This window comes from Bos grunniens, chromosome 4, assembly GCF_055505025.1.
Source record: "Bos grunniens cultivar Pamir isolate PY7600 chromosome 4, Bosgru_T2T1.0, whole genome shotgun sequence".
Lineage (NCBI taxonomy): Eukaryota > Metazoa > Chordata > Mammalia > Artiodactyla > Bovidae > Bos > Bos grunniens.
In genome coordinates, this window is record NC_141168.1 from 17,621,680 (window position 1) to 17,647,594 (window position 25,915).

Below are 25,915 nucleotides of genomic sequence, written 5' to 3' on the forward strand. Positions count from 1 at the left end.
GTATAATAACACTGAAATCAAGAAATAGAATGTCACTTGCCCATCCAAAGCTCTGCCGTGAGTCCTCTTCTCCCAGTGTAATCCCTGTCCTGGTGTAAGAGCTGAAATGGTAAATTAGCATGTGCAGTCATGTCATACACAAACTTGTCCACAGCTTGTTGCCAGGGTTAGGGTTAGTTTTGTGCAGATCTTGAAGGTGGCCTCAGCCATCTTCCTGAAAATGTAGTGTCAGTTAGGAGGCTTGTGGCTTGGCATGGGCAGCTGACTTCAGATCTGTTCATTGCACTCGTGGGCTTGTGCTGCCCCGTGCCCTGCCGGGGAGTGGCTCAGATGTGTTTGCTTGGTGTGTGCGAAACACCCATGGGTCTCTGGGATCCTGGGCTGTTGCAGGTGGTTCTGGATCTCTCCCAGGTCCTGGGTGCCCCTGGTCCTCTGCATACATTGCAGGGAGTGCTGGTGACTCCTAGGTAGCTTTAGGGCCTCTTCATCCTGACACAAACATCTCCTCTACACTGACTTTGAGTTCAAACCTGATGAAGTGGTTTCATTGACTTGAAGATTATTTGTAAATGTCAGAAGAATTGCCAGCATTTAAAAATCAGGAGATTTCGCATCAAAATGTAGATGTGTGTCTTCTCTTGGAATGAACTAATACTTGGCCTCACCAAGCCTGCTTTCCTCAACTGGGGCACTGTGCTGGGACTGAATCTCTGTGACCCCTTTTCCTCCACCCTGTCCCCTTTATTTTGTGAGGTTCACTCCTGAACCTCTTCTCTCCATTGTGTCTCTAGACACTTGTGTATAAGAGTCTCCTGAGATCACAAAAGAGAACGAACCTTCAAAGTCTCCAAAACTTTTGTATCTTTGAGGTTTTTCTTGGTTCCAGTAACTTAACTATTTTCCAGCAAGTTGCAAGGTTCACTCTTGAACTTCTTCTCCCCCTTGCTTCTCTAGGCGTTTGTGTCGAAGAGTGTTCTGAGATTGCAAATGGAGAACCTTCAGACTCTCTGACACTTTTTGTATCTTTGAGAATTTTCTTAATTCCAGTAACTTAACCATTTTCCAGCAAGTGTATCTAAACCCTGGATCACAAGCTTCTAGCCAGAATCAGCAGGCATGGTATTATACTTTGTTTAAAATTTTTTTAAATTAACCTTTTATTGAGCAGGTCACACTTTCACATGGTTCATCACTTACTCACGGAGTGTATCACCCCATCAGTTTGGAGACCACCACCTGGGCTATCTGACCAGAGGGTCAAGTGCTCAGGGCTGGAGGCTTGCATGGAAACCCCAATTCCATGACTTCTAGCAGCCAGCCTTTGCAGGTTCCCTAACCTGTCTAGCTTCAGTTTCCTCCTTTGTAAAACACCGTGTTGGGGAAATTAAACGGTATAATGCCTGCAGGGTGCTTAACACATAGCGGGCAGTCAATAAATATTAGCATTGATTCTCCAAGTGAATGCACTGCTGTGGCTTTCCTGATTCTGCTGTGGGTTTTCCTACACCAGATGGCAATGGAGGCACCAGGGTGACTTGGGGGTAATTTTCTACCCTCCCTAGGCCTCCCCAGTGAAGACGCAGCACACAGCAGGGGTTCTTCGTTGGGCCAGTATTGTTGCAGGGGCGTTTGTTGTCATTGTCAGGGTGGGGATGAAGACTACAGACAATGGATTGGGAGTCCAAAGAACTGGGGTCCTCTGGGTGCCTCTAAGCCTCTAAGGACTGCATTTTCATTTTTTAAAAGTTCTGTCTTAAGGTATTTTGGGGCTTCCATGGGGACTCACTGGTAAAGAATCCACTTACAATGTAGGAGAAGCAGGAAATGCGGGTTTGATCCCTGGGTCAGGAAGATCCCCTAAGAGGGCATGACAGCCTACTCCAGTATTTTTGCCTGGAGGATCCCCATGGATAGAGGAGCCTGGCCGGCCACAGTCTGTGGGGTTGCAGAGAGTCAGACATGACTGACTGAGCACGCACAGGGTATCTTTGGTCTATGAGGGCCTTTTCTTTTTGTCTCTGCAGCCAAGCAGAAGAAGGAGGAATTGTATCATGACAGTGGGGTGGTTTAAAATTCTCACTGAGTATACCCTGTGTTCCTTATTTAAATAGCATCAGCAATCAAGAGCCTTTTTCTCTTAGAGGCCACTGATGCCTCTAGAGAAATCAACCAAGGCTTACACACAAGCAGGAGGAAAAAAAAAGTTTATTTAAAAGAACAAATTGTAACTAGTATTTAAAAACAGAGAATAGAAACCTCCCTCAGTAAATGTAACAATGTGTATACTTAATTATTTGATTTCATAATCTTATGTTATTCCAGTTGAGGAAAGGGAGAAGATGGGAGGCAGATAAGAAACACAGGACTGGGGAGAGGCTGGCAAAGGATGGAGAGAGACTGGGGGAGTGGTGGTGGGGTTAATGAGTTCAGAGAGGGGGAACCAGCTTAAATATGTTCTTTGCCAAGCTTGCTGTTGACCTAGACTTGTGGATACGTTTTAAAACTGCCACTTAGGTTAAAATTGTTGTGTTTTGAAGGAATTTTATTAATAATATGCCTAGAAGAAAACATGTTAGCAGTCTGGTTTTGAAGTGGGAGTAGTCAGAAATCAGTCTTTGGGTAAGACGTGTGAGTTCATGCTTTAAACATTGGTAGATGAAATGCAATCCCTTGTGGCTCAGCAGGTAAAGAATCTGCCTGCAATGTGGGAGACCTGGGTTCGATCCCTAGGTTGGGAACATCCGCTGGTGAAGGGAAAGGCTACTCACTCCAGTATTCTAGCCTAGAGAATTCCATGGACTGTAGAGTCCATGGGGTCGCAAAGAGTTGGACATGACTGAGAGACTTTCACGTCACTTCACTTCATCAGTCTCAAAAACAGGATAACCACCTCTGTGGATCAGAAGTGGAACAGAACTTCGAATAGTGGGGCCAGTGTCAGCTTTTGTCAGGTGGGGAGGCTTGACTTGGAAAGTGCAGCTGAGAGCTAAACACAGCAGATGCTAACAGCTCAGAGGTGGTACTCAGGCATCCACGGCCAGCAGGTGGAAAGAAGTTGATTAACACTTTTCTTCTGAGAAGCTTCAGTAACTGGCCTGCTGGCTAGAAGGACAGGGATGGGAGTCTTAGAGGTGATGCTGAGGCACTGGGGCAGGTGTTAAACTGTGCATTCCTGCCCCCTTGGAGAGTCTGGAGAGAGGCCTGGAGATCCGTATTCTTAAAAGGTCTTCAGGGGATTCTGAGAGCAGGACCACTCTGAGAAACACTGCACTGGTAGAAAGGAAAGACAGCTTGAGAATAATGCTGCTGCTGCCAAGTCGGTTCAGTCGTGTCCGACTCTGTGCAACCCCAGAGACGGCAGCCCACCAGGCTCCCCCGTCCCTGGGATTCTCCAGGCAAGAACACTGGAGTGGGTTGCCATTTCCTTCTCCAGTGCGTGAAAGCGAAAAGTGAAAGTGAAGTCGCTCCATCGTGTCTGATTCCTAGTGACCCCATGGACTGCAGCCCACCAGGCTCCTCTGTCCATGGGATTTTCCAGGCAAGAGTACTGGAGTGGGTTGCCATTGCCTTCTCCTGAGAATAATGAGAGCTTACCAAAAGTAAGTTGGGATAAGGTTTACTTTGCACCTAGGAGTTTTTGTATTCAAGCCCTGGGCCTGGTTGCTTAAAAAAAAAAAAAAAAAAATGTAAGATTTCCATGGTGATACAGTGGATAGGAATCTGCCTGCCAATGCAGAGAACACGATTTCAATCCCTAATCTGGGAAGATTCCACATGCTGCGGAGCCACTAAAACCTGTGAGCCACAACTGCTGAGCCTGAGCTCTAGGGCCTTGGAGCCACAACTACTGAATCCATGCCCTGCAGCTACTAAAGCCTGTACACCTGGAGCCCGTGCTTTGAAACAAGAGAAGCCACCAAAATGAGAAGGCTGTCCTCTGCAATGAAGAGTAGCCCCCATTCACTGCAACTAGAGAAAGCCCACATGCAGCAATGAAGACCCAGCGCAACGCTAAATAAATTGTAGGAAACACACATAACCTGAAATTACCATTGAAGAACCTTTTGAAAGTGTGTAGTTCTGTGGCACTAAGTACATTTACAGTGTTGTGTGTAACCAGCATTCACTGTCTGGTTCTCTTGCTCCCGCCCCCAGCCCCTGGCAACCACTAATCTGTTTTCTCGCTCACTGGGTTTGTTGATTCTGGATATTTCATGTAAATAGAATCGTACAGTATGTGTCTTTGTGGGTGTGTCCGGCTGCTTTCACTTAGCATAACCTTTTCAAGATTCATCCGCGTTGAAGCGTGTTTGAGTACCTCGTTCTTTTTTATGCCCGGATAAAATTGCATTGTATGGATATACTACACTTTGTTTATCCAGTCACCTGTTGATGAGTGTTTGAGTGGTTTCCAGGGATTGGCTATTGTCAATAGTACTGCTGGGAACATTCCTGTAGAAGGTTTTGAGCACCAGGTTTCCAGTGTTTTTAAGTATTTACCTAGGGATGGTATTACTGGGTCATATGGTGATTCTCTGCATAACAGCAAACTCTTTACCATAGTGGATGCACCAGCAGTGTATGAGCATTACAATTACTCCACATCTTCCAGGACTTTTTTTTTTAATTTCTTGTTTAAAAAAAAAATTCTGGCCATCCTGCTGCTGCTGTTAAGTCGCTTCAGTCGTGTCCGACTCTGTGCGACCCCAGAGACGGCAGCCCACCAGGCTCCCCCGTCCCTGGGATTCTCCAGGCAAGAACTGGAGTGGGTTGCCATTTCCTTCTCCAGTGCATGAAAGTGAAAAGTGAAAGTGAAGTTGCTCAGTCGTGTCCGGCTCCTAGCGACCCCATGGACTGCAGCCCACCAGGCTCCTCCGGCCATCCTAGTGGGTGTGAATTGGTGTCTCGTTGTGGTTTTGACTTGCGTTTTCCTAATGACATGGAGCATCTTTTCTTGTGCTTTTTGGCAACAGTGTTGCTTTTAAATAGTCACCATATATTGAGGTGGGTATTGTCTTCTTAATGTAGGGTAACAGTTTTGAATGTTGTTGGTGCTGGAGGCAGAGAGCCCAGGATCCTAGTCCTGACTCTTGCCGGGCTTTGGGCAAGCTAGAACTCTCTGAGCCTGCCTGCCTTGTTGGTGCAACAGCGATGCTAACAGTAGCTTCCTTGGAGGGCTTTGTGAACATCAGGAAGGACCTGTAAAAGCATCTGGGCACAGAGTGAGAACTCTGGAGCCATTGTCCTTGTCTTTGTCACAAACGAGGCGCTCTGTCATTGTATCTGTGCTTCTTTCTTAGTGTTGAGGATGGCAACCTGGAGGGACACATTGTAGTTTTCTATCTACTGTGTGAGGCCCTGGGGAACCGTGTCTAGGTTGCCGGGGATAGTGATCCTCTATATTCATTGCTTCCGGCCCAAACTCTAGTTTATCTGGGTTGTCAGGGGAGTAAATGTGTTACCAGCCCAAAGCCCAGGAAAGCCCATTTCCTGGAAGGCTCCCATGGACCTAGGCAACTTTTTACCATTTACAGAGTCCTCCTGTGGCACCACCCTGCGCGGTCCTGATGCAGAGCTGAGCCAGGAGCCAGCTTCGTGCCTCTTTGGATTTAGTGTTGAGATGTTATTTTTACTGCATCGTTCTTTTAAATATTGTTTAATGCCTTTCAAGTCAATAGGGCTGTATTGGCATGTAAGGAACATATTGGGAAGCCATTTTTATTATATAGAATTCTTGGGGCCTCCCTGGTGGCTCAGTGGTAAAGAATCCACCTGCCAATTCATGAGTTTAATCCCTCATCTGGGGAGGTCCCATGTGCGCGGAGCAACCAAGCCCATGTACCACACCTATTGGGCCTGTGTTCTAGAGCCTAGGAGCCCAACTACTGAGCCCACATGCTGCAGCTCCTGAGCCTACGAGCCCTAGAGCCCATGCTTCACAACTAAGAGAAGCCGCTGCAACGAGAAGCCGCAACTGGAGAAGAGCCCCCATTCGCCACAACTAGAGAAAAGCCTGTGCAGCAACTGAGACCCAGTGCAGTCAAAAATAAATAAAAAATTTTAAATCTTAAATATATATATATAAAACAGAATTCTTGTTTGCTGTGTAATTATGAAGATTTTTTGCGTATAGCTATTCAAGAATGATAATCTAGAAATGTGCCTTGAAAACTTTTGAGTGCAGTTCGACACACCCTCCCCAGAGAGGTTGTGTGGTGTTGTGAGAGAGCAGGGGCTTTGGAAGCTGATGGATGCGTGTTCAAACCCGAACCACTTACTGACCGTGGGCCTTGACCAAGGTACTTCATCTTTTGGGTCCTCATCTCCTTCACCAGTAAGGTGGGAAGGATAATGGATCCAGTGGCTGGCCTGAGTGGTGGTTACTGTTGAGAAGAGCCTGTAACCCTCTTAGTTGGCCATTGCAACATTTTGTTTTGTTTGCTATGGTAAAATATACATAATATAAAAGTTTCCATTCCACTGATTGTTAAGTATACAACTCTGTGGCAGTCATTGCAACATTTTTATTATTGCGTTATTTCTTCTTTTTGTGGCATTTAGCCTCTCTCATCATCATACCTGGAGGTCACACCTGGCGACAGGTGCCCCCTCCCCTCCCCTCCTGCTTGCCCCAGGCTGGTGAAGTTCAGTGAGCTGCAAGATCTCTAGCCCAAGAGGGAAAATGCAGGCGTTCTGGGAGGCTTGGCTATTGATGGAGGCTTTCTCAGGGTCCTTACATGGTTCTTCAGGTGGTATTAACTCTCATTGCCAGTTTTGGAGGCAAGGTCTCCTGCTTCTGTCCACACAGGTATTATACTGTTTATTAACATCTGACTACGGAATAGGGAAGAAAAAGATTTCAGGTTCTTTTTGGCTGTTTTCTAGAAACTCTAATTAAGAGCTTTGGGAAGAAGTAGAAATTGAAACTGTTTAACCATTATGTCTTAGGGTTATTTTGGTACTTCATTAATCTCTCCTTTGGAAAGGGACTAAAATAAATGTACTGCTTTGGGAAATATTCTGCCATTTCTATTTCCTCCTCCTTTGCTCTTTCATAATTGGCATACTTTCTAAGGTTTTCTTGATTCTTTATTCACTGTCTTTTTGGAACTTTGAACTCCAGAGAAAGAGAGACAGACATAGAACTTTACTGTATTACATGCACAGTTAGTCATTTATAAGTAATCTTTCTAAAGAAAAGTCTAGGGGTCAGCATCTTTGTATTGAATTCTTAATTAGGTGACTTAAGAAATGTTCTCAAACACACACAAATATGTTATTGTTTCAGATACCAAATAAGAATTATTCTTTCTGTAATTGTATCTGTGAGCGTTAGGAATATCTTTGAGTAAGTAGGATTAAGAAACTCAGCCTTCTTAAGGAAATAGCAGATGTGAGCAGTGGCCTTCTTGACTGCTTCATTGTTTGGTGAGACATTGATGGAGGGCTTTATGACGGATAGAGCAGGCTGTCACCACCTAAAGCCCCGGATGAATGTTGGTATCTTGCCCAGCGGGACAGCCAGGGATCAGGTACCTCCTGATGTGATGCAGTGGGGCACCTGGAAAGTACTCTTGCTAAAAACATTGCTCCTGAATCTCATAAAGCCTCTTAATGTAACACCCAGTTTATAGAAAATTCGAGGGTTGGAAGAACATGTTAAATGACACCATGAGAATATAGTCAACTAAATATAGAAGGGCTGTCTACAGGGACAAACGACCTTTTTCTGTAGCAAGTGAATAACGAGAGATTTAAAAAAGAAAAAAGGCAGGAGAGACCTGTTAACCAAGTAAAGGAGGCTTGGGAGACACATTACCCTAAGCAGTTGTGCACCTGCGTTCAATCCTGATTTGCAAAAAGCAATTATACAAAAATATTTTGAGGCCGTCAAGGAAATCTAAGTGTGGGATAGATAATTAGATGATATTAAGAATTACTTTTAATTTTGTTGGCTGCGATAATGATTGTGGTTATGATTTTTAAAAGTCCTTATCAGAGACACTGAAGTAGATACTAGTGAAATAAATGGTGTCTGCAATTTGCTTTACTTCCATTTAAAAAAAAGCTGTGAGGAGGGGTAGATGAAGTGAGCATAGAGAAAGCTGGTGTTCACACTGGATAATGTGTTCCAGTCTTTTAGCTTCTATATGTCTGAAAATTTCATAATAAAAAGTTAAAAATGCTGAAATTGGTTTACTGGTGGCATTTAAACACTTCACTTTAAATAGTGAAAACAAATACAGAACTCTCCAGTCTGGTAGAACCTCAGCTTTTGGAAAATTGCCTTTTGGCTTATCTGCATATTTGGTCTGGTTGGTTTCTTGGCAAATTAGTATTTACATTAACTTCATGTTATTCCTCATCCTGAAGTCCCCAGGAGCCCTCAAATAAACCAAGAGAAGTCATAATTACAGATACTTAGAGAGTTAACGCTATGGATAATTGCTAATCAGTAGGCTGTTCATACCAATAAACAGGCAGAAGAGGGGGTTTGGGGAAGATTGTCAGTGAATGGAAATAAATTAAGTCAGGAGGAGAATAATTTGTGTGCTTGACTGAGTTGGCTTGTAGAAGTGTATGTAAATAGCACTCTGGTCATGATTGCTAAAGGTGGTCTCTTCTGACTGGTGTAGAATCTAGGGTTCTCCCACCACGCCTTAAATGAACATAGCGCTGTAGAGTGTGGGGTCGAACTTTTCTCTCTCTCTCTCTCTGCCTTGATGGAGTCATTTGACTTCAGTTTGTTACCATCTCTCTGTAGATGATCACCAAATTGGTATCCTTGGCCCAAATGACTCAGTTGGGCGCTAGAATCACATTTCCCTCCACCTGGACTTGGTTCCCTGCCTTCCTTGCCAGCCTCGTCTGAGGCTCCCCATGCTGGCTGAGCACCATTCACACCAGCTCTTGGTGCTCTGCCTTGGGCGCCATTCTCGCCAGCCCTGCCTTAGCCATGTCCTTAGCCGTCTTCTCAATTTATAATGATTGTCTCCTCTTCTCCACTGTGAGGCCCCCAAGCAGGACACCTTTCTGTCTTGGTTGACACTTCACACCCTGCACTTTGCTTCCATCGTCAGTAGACATTTGTTGGATTTACAAGTGAATGATTGATGAATGAATGGACACGTCTGGCTCTGGGCTAAACCTGGGAGACAGATGTGAACGATACAGTTTTTTCCTCCAGGCATCTTGGTCATTGGCTCGGGGAGGGAGATGAGTAAGCCAAAATTACAGTTTTAAGTTGTATGAGAAAAGCACACAGAGGTTCTGGAAGTGATGGGAACAAGAAGTCTGGGAGCATGATTGGAGTTAGGGAAAGGAGGAGGGATGGGTATTTGTAGGCGAGGAACCAGCCTTTCCAGAAGCAGGGCGGTCAGAGAAAACTTTGCATGGTGGGAGTGTGTGGGCTGGCTGTCAGGGAGGTGACACCAGCAGGACAGGATGTGACCGGAAGATAAGGGCTCTTGTGTCACAGCTGAGGACTGTGGATTTCCGAAGGCTGTTAGGGACCCTTGGAGGATCTTAAGACTGGAATGTCGTGGAAGGATTATTTCTCTGCTTGCTTTAGAGAAACCTCAGATGCACAGAAATGGAAGGATTGGATCTGTGTGTTAGAACACCTTCCAGATGGGTTGAAGGTGCTAGGAGAGGCTTCAGGAATTTAGGGTGGGTTGTGGCTGGTGGGGAGAGACCACAGCCCTGATGGATTTCCCTGGGCAGGAGCACACTTCTGATCAGGCTGAATTTCCTGACAATTACAGCATTTTTTAGCATGGCTCCTCTTGGGCCTAGAGCCCTAGGGGCTGGGGCACATGGGAAGCAGGTAGTCACAGCTCTCGGGAGGCTGTGATGAACAGGAAATTGTCACGTTGGGGGTGTTCACCCTTACTGGGCCACCACTCCTTGTACTGGTGGTGTGTGACACCACTCAGGAAGCACTTGTCACCGCAGCCGCTTCTTTGCCATCAGAGGGATGTTAAAGGATCCTCTGGGTTCTCCTGGTTCTTGAACCAAACTCAGGGTGAGCAAGGAAGCAGCTTTTGTGTCCAGGATGTCAGAACATCCCTGCCTCCTGTGCTCTCCAGGCCCTTGGAAAGCCCGTCTCCTCACAGGGGCTGATGATGATCAAGCAGTGATTAAGGGCCCAGACTTCAGTGTGGCAGGGCTCGAAGGATTTGAGAGTGAATTACAAGATCCTGACTGTGAGAAGGACTTATTAATATCCAAAGAGGGAGGATCAGGTTTTCTTAGGGGCCTGTTAGGTACCTTTTAGATACCCAGGGCTTCCTAGGTGGCTCAGTGGTGAAGAAACCGTCCGCCAATGCAGGAGACACGGGTTCGATCCCTGGGTCAGAAAGATCTCCTGGAGAAGGAAATGGCAATCCTCTCTAGTATTCTTGCCTGCGAAATCCCATGGACAGAGGAGTCTGGTGGTCTACCATCTGTGGGGTTGCAAAGAATCAGACACGCCTGAGCACACATGCATTAGATAACCAGGTGGAATAGTCTGTAGCGGGCAGTTGAATCTGTGACTCAGAATTGCTTTGGACTGACTCTTCTTTCCTGCCCCATCCATGTCATCAGTAACTAACTTTATTACTGGCCTTCTGTGCAGTCTGTCTTGTAACTTCTCTTGCATTCTCATCTGTCACACAGTCCTCTCTCCTGGCCCCGACGGCTGTGTACCTGTGGGTGCGATTGAAGTTTTGTGCTTCTCTCTGCTCTGCCAGGCTTTTTTTTTCTTTTCTTCTGCAGGGTAATTTTGATAAGAAGCCCACTTTGCTACAAATATCCAGTGGCTCCCCCATTGTTCACTGACATTCTCACGCTCTTCAGCCAGCTTTCCTAGTGTTCTCTCCAACCAAGTGGAGCCACTACTGTTTGTTACGCAAACACACCCCACATTGTCCAGACGTGGAGCCTTTGTCCGTGCTGCCACTTCCAGCCAGCGTGGCCCCCCACTCTCTCTCTTAGGCCTCTGGCTCCCTTGATATAAAGTCAAAACTCAGCTTAGAGGTGAATTAAGGTACTGAGCATAAGCTCTGGACTGTTGGGAGGGGAGCCACCCAGGAGGCAGATGTGTCTCCTGGTCACTTTGTTTCAGACATGTGTGTTTGCGCGGAGACTGATGGCCTCGGGCTCCCATGTTTGGGGGTGAAGTGCCTTCTCATGCTTAGTCACAGGATGTCGTGTGCCATTCCAGCTCCGAGTGAAATTGGAGATGGAAGATTATCTTGAAGCTGATGGTGTCCTTTTCCCTGTTGTTCTGGGACTGTGTTTTGAATTAAATTATTTTAGAAACAGATGGCCGACTGAGAGTTTTTTCGCCTTTGTTCTTAGTGAATTGAGTATTTAGTTGAGTTTGTTTTGGTTACTTAAAGTGCTGACAGCCTTGCTTTCCAGGTTGGTAAAAGAGGATTGCATTTTATTTAGGAAAAAGATAAAGTGCGACAGAACATCTCCCAACAAATATTCAAACATGCTTTGAATTAAACCAACATTTTAATATCCTTACCTCCTCAAATAAAAAAATCGTGCACAGAGAGAGAGAGGCCCAGATCCCAATGGGAAGCTATCCTGGTGTTTCAATGATAATAGTATGCGTGTGGAAAAGCTTCATGGGCCCATTATTTCAGGACTGTATGGTTGCAGTTGTTGTTTTCTGAAGTTGCTCGTTAGTTCTTTTCCTGTTTCAGTGATGTCACTAATTGTTATCTGTATCTCCATCTCTTGAGGAAGAAGGGGAAGATGTGACTAACTACAGCAGATTTCTTCTAGGGAGCTGAGCAAGTTTGATACAGAACGGAACCCAGTTCTGTTATCTGTGGAAGGTTCTGGAGCTGTCGTCTCCCTCTCTGACCAGGATTGTATTATGCCAGTGCTGTGCTTTTTATTAGCTTTTATTTTTCCAGTTAAAACTGAAGCCCCCACCTCTGATGTAGTAGCCATGTGCCAGTTTGGGGACCACTCTTTCCCTTTCTGGGGAATCCATATTATGTCCAAGGTCCAAAGGCTGCAGGGTTGACTGGCAGTGTGGCTTGTGACCTGGGTGAGGCTAGTGGGGCACTCCTGGCTGGACTCTGAACTTTGCAGGAGTGAGGTCATGAAGCAAAGGCCCAGAGGGTCCCCTGACGGCTGTGCCAGTCGTGGTTCCGGCCGGGCGGTGTCAGCTGACTCTCCTTGCAGAGACCCCAGCCGGCTCCCTCACTGTCGGCATCACTTGTCTCTTGACTGTGTTCTGAGCCTGAGCCACCTTGTTCGTTCCGTAGACCCTCTGGTGTCTTCCCACTGAATCCCTTCGTGCTTGTGTGGCCAGAGCTGTTTCCACTGTGAACAACAGAGAACCCTGACTGAGTAACCCTCACAAGCAAGCAGGCAAGTATAGGGTTACATGTCAGGCCTGGACAGGGGAAGTCCACGCTTTCACACCCATTTTCAGGAACGTTGTATCTCATGAGGAGAAGAGGGAGCCAAGACCCAGGGATGTGTGAGTTACTCAGGGCCGGCAGCCCCTGGGCCCGTGGTGGGCCGGGGCCGGGCCTCAGGCCCACAGGTTTCCTGTCGTCTCTACTCTATCACAGAGCCTTTTGCTTGAGCCAGGAATGAATGGTGTTGTCTTGGTCACTTGAGCCGCCCTGGCAAAACGCCAGACTGTGTGACATCAACAGGAATTGGCTTCCTTCTAGCTCTGAGGCTGGGGTCCACGATTGAGGTGCCGACAGGGCTGGTGTCTGTCGAGGCGCCACGCCTGTGCTTACAGATGCTGCCTTCTCACTGTGTCCTCATGTGGCCTTTCCTCCGTGCCCGGGCACCCGGAGCTGGTGAGCTCTGGTTTCCCTCTTCTTATAAAGGGTCCTGTTCTGTCAGATCAGGAAGGACCGTACCCTCATGACTGCCTTTAACCTCCATCACCTCCCTAAAGGCCCCATCTCCAAACACCGTCACAGGAGGGTTAGGGCTTCAACACAGAGACCTGGGCAACACAGTTCAATTCATGACAGATGGGCACTATGGCGATTCAGGAAGTTTACTGGTGTTTGTGACTTAATAATAGTTGAGAAACAAAGGATATCAAAGGAGGATTTCTAAAAAGAGTTTTTATGTAGTGCTGAGGTCTTAAAATACCCAGATTGGCCAGCATGCTCAGTTGCTTCAGTCATGGCTGACTCTTTGCGACCCCATGGACTGTAGCCCACCAGGCTCTCTGTCCGTGGGATTCTCTGAGTAAGAATACTGGAGTGGACTGCCGTTTGCTTCTCCAGGGGATCTTCCTGACCCAGGTATTGAACCTGCATCTCTTATATCTCCTGCATTGGTAGTTGGATTCTTTACCACTTGTGCCACCTGAGGTCTTTAAAATACTGAGGACTGGCCAGCAGTTACTATTTATTCACCTCGAGCTTGAGTCTTTTCTGTGCAGAGAGCTCTTTGGTGATTGTTCTTTGGCTGAGCCCCCAGATCCAACCTGAAACGCTGAATCGGGAACCACAGTTTCCCAAACCGCATGGGACCTGTGAAGCCTGCCCTCTGGTTTCAGGCTGTAGCTCCCCCGACAGAGCCTGGCTATATCCTCTCATGCCTGTTTCAGCATCCTCCACTGACCTGGTTGCTGCCGTCCCCACCCTAGGCCAGAATCCCCTTCAGTACTCTCTAGCAAATCTGTGCATCATGCCCAGTCTGCACTCACCCTCTCTTCCAGGTGAGGGTCAAAGTCTGCTTCCCCTCTGGACCCCATTTCCTTCTTCCTTCCCAGCCCTCTGGGCTTTGCACCTTTTACTTCTTCCTCTCTTGTGGGTTGTTCCGTCAGCATTGTTCCCAGTCTGGTCCTCACAAAGAAGGGTCTTTGTGCTTGGCATTAGTATTACCTGTGGTGTGGTTTTCAAAACACAGATTCCACCACAACAGGAACAGCAGCAAACACAGGTGCCCACACCGAGTCCTGAGCCCCAGGCCCAACCTGCTGAGTGAGAACCCGACTTATTTTAGTTTTTATTTGGAAAGCATCTTAGACATCAAGCAAAGCTGCGAAATTAACAGAGTTCTCATGAGCCCCTTTACTCAGCATCTGCTCTTGGCCCTGGTTAACCTGTTCTTCACGCTGTAGTAGGAGGGACTTTTAGATCATTATTCCGATTGTGTCATTCTTGCTTTATGCTTTTAAAGGATATCACAATGGCTTTTACTCTAGGGAGGGATTTAAGCTTTCCATCTTAAGACACAGACACACAAATCTCAAACAATTACAGAAAAGATTGATAAATTTAACCACATTAAAACTGATCATTTCTGTTCATCAAAAGACCACATAAAACTCAGATGTTCTTTATGTTACTATATATATGTGACCTGATAAATTCGTCTTTATAAGTAGTATTTCTTATCTACTAGATATTTGGTAATAACAACAGTACCACTTGGAGGAGAGAGTAGAAGATAGGTAGCTGGTAGAAGGTATTAATAGACAGTTGGGGTTGGAGAAAGAAAGAGAAGAGGCATACTCTTCTAAACCAGGGAGAGAAAAATGAAAGGTAGGAAAAGGAGGAGGATGGTTTTAAGAACGGCACTAAAATCCCTCTTAGGAAAGCCTAAGAAGTAGGTAAAAGGTGCTGAAGATTTGCCACATTGGGTATTGGTTTAATTATCTGACTGCTTTTGTATTTAAACACCTAGAGATTCTAGCAGGCTCTTGTTTTGTGGCAGACTTAATAGCCATGAAGTGGAGATGACTCACCCTGCTTTGCAAACTCCACAGTTCAGCAGAGAAGCTAAAGTAATGGTTCTATTTGGATGAAAGCTCTTTAGAGGTTTTTGATGTTGCTGTCCCTTGGGTTTTCCAGGCCAGCCCTCAGAGGATGTTTTGTTTTCTGAGCGCCCGTGCCTGCAGCTGTGAGCTGCCCCGCGTGGACGGTGGGACCTCACAGCTCAGTGTGCCTTGGCATAGGTTTCAGGGGCACAGAATTTAGCATGTACTTTCAATTCATTTATAACACAACTTAGCGTGTTTTTCAATGTAATGTATTCACTAGCAGTCTTAATGAAATAGGCTGATTTGCCTCAGCCTGGTGTGGTGTGAAGAGCATTCAACCAGTGAGGGCTTAGGAACCTGCCTTTCTAGGCTGGCTCTGCCCTGATGCTATTTTGAGCAAGTCAGCTTAAACCCTGAGCCTCATTTGCCATGTGAGGGGGATGCCAAGGTCTTAAAGGATCCATTCAGCTTGAAAAGTCCACGATGCCATGTTTGACTGGTGTATTTAGGGAAGGTTTCCAGATGGAAAAATACAACTTTCAAAAAGGATAAATACCAGATTATGCATGTGTGAATGAAACCAGCAACTTCCTAGAGACAGGCAGCTCACACATGAGTTTTAAAAAAGTTTTATTTTTTAAAATATTATTTATTTGTTTGTTTTGTTTTTTTGGCCATACTGTGCAGCTTGTGGTATCTTAGTTGCTTGACCAGGGATTGAACCCAGGCCCTCAGCAGTGAAAGCATGAAGTCCTGACTAACTGTTGGGTCACCAGGGAATTCCCAAGATTTTATTTTATTTTATTTTTTTAAAGAACAGTTTTAGGTTCATTCAGTTAGCAAAATTGAGAGGAAGGTAGAGAGATTTCCCATATACTCCCTGCCCCCACCCACGCATAGCCTCCCCCATTGTTAACATCCCCCACGAGACGGTACATTTGTTCCAGTAAATGAGCCTACACTGACACAGCATTGTCACCCAAAGGCTAGTTCCCTTTGATGTGCTTTCTATGGGTTTGCATTGTGAATTTTCATCACTATGAATCTGCGTGGCACTTGGGCAGTTTCTGCTCTGTTCCATGCAGCTTGGCAGGGACCTACAAAGGAGAAGTGGGTGCAAGGTACGTTGTACCGTCTACACAGGAGAAAGTGGCTCAGTACTTGTTACTCAGGGTGTGGGTGGGTCTGGCCCCACCTGGGCGCCATGCAGAAGCTCAGCGGGCCCTCTCCTGCCCCGGCCCTGCCTGACAGTGCCCATATCTTAACAAGATCCCCCATCACGCGTGTAATCATCCCCATTCCTTTCTCCGTGTTGTCCAAGAGAAAACCTTACACTCTTGTGTGAACTTGAGAGCTTGAAAATTGATCTCCAGGGCTTGAAATTAGTCTTGGAAGCCTTTTCTACTGGGAGAGACTCACCTGGGTTTTCTAACCTCTTCCTGAATTAACTACAGAAGTGATTCCCATGGCATTTCAGCGGCTGTCTCTTTAGAGCTGATTTCTTTCTCCTGGGACTTGGCCAAAAGGAGGGGGGAGAAAGCACCACGGCTTGGCTCACCTCACAGTTCTTAATAGGAAGTTTTTGTTCCTCTGTTTTACTAGCCAGGAGAATTTTTCATTCTTTTGATCACTTTGCCTTCCCTGTTCCCTGTCCTTTGTAGGCAGAATTGATTGAATTCTAAGTTGCATCAGATACTTGGGCTCATAAATTAGCCACTAAATGCTTCTCTCTTTGCTGTTTTTTCTCTTGCAGTTTTCCAGTGCACTTATATTTCTGATTCGATTAAGAAGGGATCTTGCTTTTTCTTCAGGTCTTCTATTTCAAAATAAATCATGGCAGAGTTTTCAAACACATAAAATAATTTATTCTTAGGAAAACTTTTAAATCTATGTGCTGCATAGTTGCACATATTGTTATTTTATTACCTCTCAAATGTATCACTTCTGAGAGCAGCTGCTACTTTACTGTATTTGTAGTAAGTACCACCTTTACTTTTATCCATGCTTGGAATGTGGCAGGTAAATAGTAAAAGCATATAGACCAGAAATGCCAGAGCCTAGCTGTATGGAAGGCAACAGATGCCTAATAAATATTGCTATGAAACAACCTAAAATCTCTGAGAAACAGTTTTCTTCTTTAATTATCTACTCATTTTTAAAAGTCATATTCCATAGAAAGTGAGCAGCTTTAAAGTAAGCAGCTTCTGTCTGGTGTAAATTTTTAACTTTCAGATGCTAATGGAACCAGCTAGAAATAGTTCATCTATATAAATTTATGATTGAATATAATTTACAAATTTTAGTGTGTACACAGAAGATCTATTCAGTTTTGTCTAAATGCTGCTCTTTCGACTTCTATGCCATGTAACAAGCTATCTTAATTCTGTATTAGGTCTCTTGTAACCTTACAGATTAGGTAGTATTTTTATTGTTCATTTATAACATCAGTGCTTGTTTAGATTTAACCACATTTTATCATTCCTTTATTCTCTGTTTATCCTCAGATCTTCCCTCCAGGATAATCACCTTTTCTTTTGATGTATATCCTTGTTTAGAGAGACTCTTCTATTGGTCTTCTGTTAGTATAACCACTTTTTAAAAAAATCTGAAACTGTCCTTATTTTTAAAAATAGAGAGTACTGCTGGTTATTCAAGTCTAGATGTCAGATATTTTCTCTCAGCATGTTGAAGATGTTATTGTCTCACTGTTAGTTGGCTCCTAGTTCTGTGAAGTAGTTACCTGATGGTTAATTGCCATTCCTTTTCTCTGACTACCTGCACAATTATTATTATTAATTTATTTTTTTGGTCTTTGGTGTCCTATGGTATCATCACGTGTGTCGGTATGGGTTTTTCTTTTTTTTTTTTTAAATTCACCTGCTTTGTGATTCTTTGTCTTCCTGAATTGAAGGATTCATGTCTCTTTTTTCTAGCACTATCTCTTTTAATATTGCCTCCACCCAGTTCCCTCCATTCCTTCTTTTAAAACTTTAATCCAATGTGTGTTGTACTATCTCATTTTGCCTTCTGTATGTTCTTCACTGCCTTCTTTTGTATTTCTCCTTGTTTTGTTTCTCTGTGCTCCATTCTGAATAATTTCCAGGTCTGTTCCCCAGTTCACTAAATCTTCAGCTATGTCTAAGTTGCTGTTTGCTGTGTATTTTATATTGTATATTGAGTTTAAAGGGCTTCCCTGATGGCTCAGTTGGTAAAGAATCTGCCTGCAATGCAGAAGATCCCGGTTTGATTCCTGGGTCGGAAAGATCCACTGGAAAAGAGATAGGCTACCCACTCCAGTATTCTTGGGCTTCTCTTGTGGCTCAGCTGGTAAAGAATCTGCCTATTGCAGACCTGGGTTTGATCCCTGGATTGGGAAGACCCCTGGAGAAGGGAATGGCTACCTAGTCCAGTATTCTGGCCTGGAGAATTCCATGGACTGTATAGTCCATGGGGTTGCAAAGAGTCGGACACGACTGAGCGACTTTCACTTTTGACTTATTGAGCTGTTAGTATAAGTCACTCACTGTGCTAGGCACTAGGGAGAGAGATCAATAGTTTCTGTCCTCCAAATGCTCAGAGTGTAATGAGCAGACATTTCATTTCAGTGGGACACGATCAGGGATGTGACAGGTAGGGAGAGACACTCACCCACCTTTGGAGCATCGAGGAGGGAGGTGGTGCCTGGGCTGCATCTGCAGGGCTGGTAGAAATAATCCAGGTGGAGAGCAGAGGGAGTGCATCCCAGGCAGCGAAGGAGAGGGATGTGCACATCACTGAGCCACAGAGGATCTGGGCTTAGGGAATTGCAGGTAGCTCATTGAGCCAGAGTGTAGTTGGGATGGTGTGAGAGTAGAGCCGGGAAGGATGAGAAGTGAGCCTGGAGGTAGTCTGCAGCCTGGATGTGGAAGGTCCTATAACTAGGAAACTGCTGAACTCTCTTCCCTGCATAGCCCGTGGTGCTGTCAAAGTAGTTATGTTCATTTCTCATTAGAGCCAACTCTTCTGAACGAATAGGAAAACGGGCTTGGGCATCAAGGCAGGCTTCTACTAAGATTCCAGCTCCACCTGCATCTGGGTGGTCATGTAACTGATTTACTTACCTTCTCCGAACTTCTCTTTCTCAGTGATAAGTGAGAAGAGATGAGATGGCTCTGTACGTCCTCCTCTATTTATAGTATTCTGTGGTGGTGTGATAAGGCAGGAGGAACATGTCAGTGTGTGTATATAGACAGACAGACACAACATGCTTAAGTAAAAAGTGGTGCTCAAATTTATGAATGTTTGCTAGTGTTATGCTGACAGTTAACTGGCAAGTTCTGGCTTTCATTTGGTTGTTTTTGAATTGTGGATATTCAATGAGTGGGTACCTGTTGATGGAGAATATTTTCATATCTGAAACAAAATGTTATCAGTGTGACTTTTCATTGCCTTTCAACTGAACTCAGCTGTTATTTTCTTAGATGAGCTCCCTCTGGAACAGCACAATCTTTCTTTCTCCTCCGTGGAGCTCATGCCGAGGGAAAGTGCTGTGCCCAGCACTGCATACGTGGCCTTAACAGAAACCGCTCCAGGGTCCCTGCAAAGCAGTTCTCTCCACGTCACATCATCTCCATCCACCATGACTTTTGATACAGCCTTTTTTAACCAAGGAAAATGGACCCAAAGTACAGCAGATCCCAGCATCTTTGCGGAAAATTATGTGGCAGTGACGAGCAACGAGGTCCTAGATGACGATGAAATGGACAACTTCTTGCCAGAGACTTACTGGACCACCTCCCGTGTGGTTTCTCCGGTACGATACGTCACAGTCAGTCCTCCAGAGCCGCCCAAAGAAACCTTAGAGTCCGTGCTGACTCCATCGTTACCCGTCATACCTTTACAAGATGAAGAAGTGACGTCAGCCTGGCTAAACACAGAGCAACAACCAACCACGCATGCTGAGCTCCCCGGGCATTTCAATGCTTTTCAGTCAGCTTTTCCCACTTCTGAGGGCATAATTCCAATGCCTAGTAGGAATTTGGTGTTTTATCCTTCTGATGCTTGTGGGCACGTGTCAAGCAGGACTTTGCCGGAGATCATGGCTTCAGGAGCAGAGGGCTCAGGAACCCTCCTTCTTAGCTCACAGTCTTCCGAGTCCTGGCCACCAGGTGATGATGTTACTCAGCAGCCATCTCCCCCGTCAGGGCAGGTCTCACCGTCTCCAGAGGATGCTCTGGCCACAGATACGGACAGGTACCCTGATGTCACCACTGCTTTGGGTCAGAGTCTAGACAAAACCGTCTCTCCAGGCACACACCGTCCTGCAGCTCTGTCACCGATGGTCCTTGCTTTCAGCAGCAGCAGTGCACGTTGGGCTTTGTTTCCAACTCCTCTGGCATCTGGATCCTTTTCTGCTCAATCAGCTGGCGTGTCACATAACCCCTTTCTTCCCGGCGACTCCAGTGAGGCATCAGAATTGCCTGGCCACTCAGTGGTCCCAAGTGGTGTGGGTGACTCTCACGTCTGGAGCCCGGTGTCTTCGTTCAGACCGTACACGTGGTGTGTGTCCTGTGCTGCAGTGTTGTCCCGGCCTGTGCTGTCAACGAGCCTCACGGAGAAGGACACGGGATCGGGCGATGGTGCTGAGACCCTGTCCCCCACCCCCTTGGAAGCCAGCAGCATCTCTCCACTGAGCAGTGTTGTCACGGACTTCTCTGAATTTGAGGAAGATTCTCAAGAATTTAATACACTTTTCCCCTCCAGGCCGATGGTTCCTCTCTCTTCTCCATCTGGGGAAATCTCAGCCACCAGCATCGGTGTTTCAGCCGAGGGGGAGATGAGCAGTGTTGTAACTGTGCAGGTGTACCCTCCCCACGGCCACCCCTCGGTGCCTGTGTCACCTGATGCTGCTCTGGGCTCCGTCTCTGTCGCTCAAGTGATGCCGTCCAGCGTGACAGCTGTGCCGTCCTTGGTCACCCCCGGGGTCCTTCTAGACTCTTCTTACCCCATCACAGCAAACAGAAACACGCCGTCGCTCGCCGTCAGCGGACCAGGTCTTTTTACATCTTACAGTTTGGACCCGCCGGCAGAGTCTTCGCTTTTCCTGGATCGAGAACCTGTCAATTTTTCCCAACTTGAAACTGCAAGTATTTGGGGTTCTGCATCCAGCTTTTTCTCTACTCCACCGCTGGAATACAGCAGCAGCGTCCCTCCATCTTCGGAAGTATTTGCTTCTCCATCTCTGAGGTCAAGGGATCTGTCTACCTTTGTTTCTCAGGCGTTTTCCAGCTTGGTTGAGACACCTACATTGAGTGACGCAATCAATTCTCAGTCACCGCAGCCCTCTGTTCCCGGTTCCACAAACCTGGAGTTTTCTCAGCCCTGGCCAAGCTCAGACTTTCTTTTAAGCACGTTCACTCTTCTCCCTGGTTACTCTGCAATGTCACGACACTCCAGCTTCCCCTCTGATTCCCTGAAGTTTTCTGAAGCGCCCACAGTGTCGCTTACAGACACTGAAGCTCATTTTACCTCAGCTTTCACTGAAACTACCTCCTCTGTTGAGTCTTCACTCACGTCCCGTGAATCCGCAGTCACCACCCTGGTGCCCTCCATCTCCGAGCCCGTTTTGACTGCTGACTCTCACTTCATGTCACTTTGGACTGCTGTTCCTACTTCCCCTGTTCTAACTGAACCTTCTCTCTTTTCAACCCTGGCACCTTCTGGTGATCTCAGTGCTGTAAACGATCACATGTCTGTCTTACCCTCTTTCTCGGAAGTCACCCCTGCCAGCACAGTGCTGGTCACTGCCAGGCACCTGCCGTCAGCATCCTCGTCTGTTTCTGACGTGACCCCCTCGCCTCTGCCTGCAGAGCCTGCAGGTGGTTCGCATGGGCCGTCCTTCACACCCGCGGATCTACCAAGGAACACCTCCACTGAACCAAGCATATCTGATACCAGTGGTGCCCCTGAGAATTCTGGCCACACCACCCTGAACAGCAGAACTGCCAGTCAGGATCTCCACGAGGGTGGCACAGTTCTCCCCGCACTGTCCCTTCATCCTGTGAGCACCCCCACTCCCGAAGCATCAGTTCATACTCCAGCGCTGGTCACCACCAAGTCGCCATACGTGTGTGATATTACAGTTCCTGATGCCTATTTGATCACAACTGGTAAGCCCCTGCTTCACGTCCCTTCTGTCAGTTGGGGTGATCTTCCAAAGGTGCTGATACAAAACGCGTATATGATGTGCAGCTTTGGGGCAGAGTATAAGGTCTGGATCCAGACAACTCCTCACTGCTCTACCAGCTCCCGTGAGTTCTCCAGACAGTTAGCTTCTCTAAGCCTCAGTTTCCACAACTGTTAAACAGGGAGGATGGTGGCACTTAACTTTTTTGGGTTGTTATAGAGATTTCAATGCGTTAATGCATATAAAATACTTAACCTAGTGCCTGGCTTATCTAGTAAGTGCCCACAAAATATTACAGATTAGCAGCAATGAAAACAGATTTAGATGAGCCTTAGAAGTGTTTGCTGGGATCTTTGTCTTTGGAGTTCATAACCCGTTGGATACAGAGATGACACAGTTAAAGTAAAATGCCTTCATGTTTAGTTCAAGCAGTTAGTTGGACAAATGTGTAAGGGCCTCCACTGCAATTTCTTATTCATTTACTGTTCTCACTTTTCCTGGAAAAGAGGGGAAACTTTGTTTTTATATGAAAGTGTTAGTTACTCAGTGGTGTCTGACTCTTTGTGACCCCACAGACTAGCCCACCAGGCTCCTCTGCCCATAGAATTCTCTAGGCAAGAATGCTGGAGTGGGTAGCCATTCCCTTCTCCAGGGGATCTTCCTGAGCCAGGGATCAAATCCGGGTTTCCTGCGTTACAGGCAGATTCTTTAGCATCTGAGCCATCAGAGAAGCCAAGGAGAGCAACATGGGGTGACTTAGTATCCTCTGAACTGGGTCACAGACCTTGACCTTCTCCCCAGCCTGCTGTCTGAGTTACTGGCCAACAGGCAGCAGCTTCTCTTGCAGCTGCTTGGCTGTTTAAGTCACAGGAACCTGGAGTACCCCGGATGTCATGTCTGAACAAGTCTGGCGACTGTGGTCTCCCATTAGACTGTCCCACTTTTCCTCTGAGAAGTGGCAAGTGTGCATCAAGCCAGTGTCCTGTTCATATGCACTGAAGTATAATGTGCGGTTGATCAGCAACCTGGTTCTGCATGTTGCTTGGGATGGGGATGAGGGATAGAAAGGAAGAAGATGGCAGGAGAGGAGGAGCAGGCAGGGAGCTGAGTGGTCAGGGAAGGTGGAACTGGGAGGAGGGAGGAGAACACACTGGGTCTTTTTTCTCCACACTGAGACCAGGGGAGCCCTTGGGTCCTCTGCACGTTCATAATGACACTAACCTGCCTTGCAGTGCTGGCCCGCAGAGCCGTGCAGGAGTATATCATCACATCCATCAAAGAGGTGTTGAGGACCCACTTTAACCGTGTGGTGGAGCTCAAGGTGGGTCTGCATGGTGTGGAAATCTGGACGGGGAGCTTGGGTGGATTGCTCGTCTTAGTGGGAGCAGGACATTTGTTTTCCTCTTTCCCCCTCCCTCCTCCTGGTGGACACCTTCTTTTCCTTTGGATCACCCCTCAACCATCCAGTTCTCCAAGGAAGCCTTTCTGACCCCAGATGAGGCCAGGTTTAGTCCATCAGATGTGTTGGCAGAGTGGGAGCAAAGGGCTCTAAGACTCGAGTCTGGGGTGATGGCCTAAGGATCTTGCTTCCTTTGATTTACATGAAAGCGCTTGGATGAGAGTTTAGAGGGAATGTGTATGTATGTTTCTGTGCGTTGAGTGAGATGGGTTTCTAGGTGCTTTATGCTGGACGCCTGCTAGTGCCTCCTGTCCCCTGCTGAGCTCACACAGCCACGTTCTAGGCTGGCGCCATCCTGAATGGAGCCGTGAGCCACGTGTGGCTGTTGAGCACGTGCAACGGGGCTTGTCCTGAGTGAGATGTGCTGTCAATGCAAAATAAACACCAGATTTCAGAGACTCAGTGCAAAAGGGAATGCAAAATATCTCATTAATCATGTTTTTGCATTGCCTACAATTGAGATGATATTTCATATATGGTTTAAGTAAAATGTTTTAAAAATTAATTTCACCTGTTTATATTTTTAAATGTGGCTACTAGAAATTTAAAAATTACATATGTGGCTCACATATTTCTTGTGGATAGCTCTGCTTAATAGAGTCAGTGCTCCTTTTTACGTGGGTTAAATACAATAAAACACCTTGAATTTTTCTGAATTCCTTATTTGGTTCCTGTTATTGACTATTCTTCTTTTTCACAGTCCTTGCTCTTGTAATTTTGTGCTTTTGTTGAGAAATTTGATGGATATGTGAATAATTAAAATAAAATAAATTAAAATAAAATTTTAATTATCTCTGAAGCCATACCCCTTCATTTAAAATTATTTTTCTAACTTTGTTATTTTTCTACTCAATACAACTTCCTTTAGTTTGGGTAATGTTACCCTCAAATTTTCTAATTAATGTCTTTTGTCTTTATTTTTATAGGTTTATGAACTATTTGCTGACTTCACTTTTCTGGTAACATCTGGTCCCTTCGTTTACACGGCAATATCTGTCATCAATGTACTTATAAATAGTAAACTTGTACGAGACCAAACTCCTTTAATCTTGGCTGTGAAACCCTCCTTCCTTGTGCCAGAGTCCAGGTTCCAAGTTCAAACAGGTACGAAGACTTAAGTATAGTTGTTCTGATTTGTAAATAGAATTTCATTTCATTTTTTTATGTTTTAAAATAGTTTGGGGAGGATTGTGTCAAAACTTGTTATTCAGAATTTCAAAAAACTTTATAATGATGGCGAATTTCCAGCTTATATAAAAGTGCACAGAATAATATAATGAACCCCTAGTTACTCATTGTATGGCTTCAACAATTGGTGGCTCAGACAGTAAAGAGTCCGCCTGCAATGCAGGAGACCTGGGTTCAAGCCCTGGATTGGGAAGCTCCTGGGTTGTGAAGATCCCCTGGAGGAGGGCATGACAACGCGGTCTAGTATTCTGGCCTGGAGAATCCCCAGGGACAAAGGAACAGTTCCCAGGGTTGCAAAGAGTCAGACGCAACTGAGTGACTAACACACAACAGTTTTCAACTCCTAGCCAGTTTTGTTACATCTTTGTCCTCAGATAAACCCCCTCCTCTCACGTTATTTTGATATGGCCTCTTGTCATCTCATTCATAAATATTTCAGCCTGTGCCTCTAAAAGATAAGACTATTAAACATATATGCACACACATAAAACATACATATGCATACATACAAACTTCTATTCACAATATTATTGTCACACCCCCTGAAATTAACAGTAATTCATTAATGTCATTTAAATTTTTATTATGGACTTTTAAAAACATACAGAAGTAGAAAGAATACTGTAATTAGCCCACATATGTGCATACAAACATTTTTCCAATTTTGTTTATCTCACAGAGACTTTTTTGAGGAAGCTAGAGTGTTTTAAAACAATATCAGATACCATGTCATTTCACCCATACATACTTAAGAATTCATCACTAGTGAATTTATTTATATTTCAAATGTTTCAGTGTTGTATCTTTTGATGCCCCAGTTATTATCTTAGGTATTTTTCCATTTTAAGATGGTATGAGTCACCTTCACATTGCATGTAGTCCTTTGGGACAGTTGGCTTTCCACATTTCCATGATATGATATATGTAAATAATACATCATGGACTCTTGTATACTGTTGGTGAGAATGTAAATTGGTGCAGCCACTACAGAAAACAGTATGGAGGTTTCTCAAAAAACTGAAAATAGAACTACCATATGACCCAGCAGTTCCACTCTGGGATGTGTATCCAAAAAAATGAAAACACTAATTAAAAAAGACACATACACCTCAGTGTTCATAGCAGCATTTTTTTCAATAACCCAAGACATAGAAGCACCCAAGTGCCTGTCAACAGATGAATGGATGAAGATGTGATATGTATGTGTGTGTGTATATATATATAATGGTGATGTTCAGTCATGTCGGACTCTTTGCAAACCCATGGACTGTAACCTGCCAGGCTCTTCTGTCCGTGTGAATTTCCCGGCAAGAATATTGGAGTGGGTTGCCATTTATTCCTCCAGGGAGTCTTT

At 45.5% G+C, this 25,915-nt stretch overlaps 1 protein-coding gene across 1 annotated transcript in view; it reads left to right on the top strand.

Moving 5' to 3' along the window:
* The window catches only part of KIAA1549 (KIAA1549 ortholog), a 124,519-nt gene that overhangs the window by 26,130 nt on the left and 72,474 nt on the right, over positions 1 to 25,915 (top strand). The window contains exons 2-4 of the mRNA XM_086395344.1: positions 19,210 to 21,897; positions 23,147 to 23,235; positions 24,300 to 24,477. Of these exons, the coding sequence (XP_086251470.1) occupies positions 19,210 to 21,897; positions 23,147 to 23,235; positions 24,300 to 24,477 (2,955 nt within the window). The remainder of the gene's footprint in view (positions 1 to 19,209; positions 21,898 to 23,146; positions 23,236 to 24,299; positions 24,478 to 25,915) is intronic.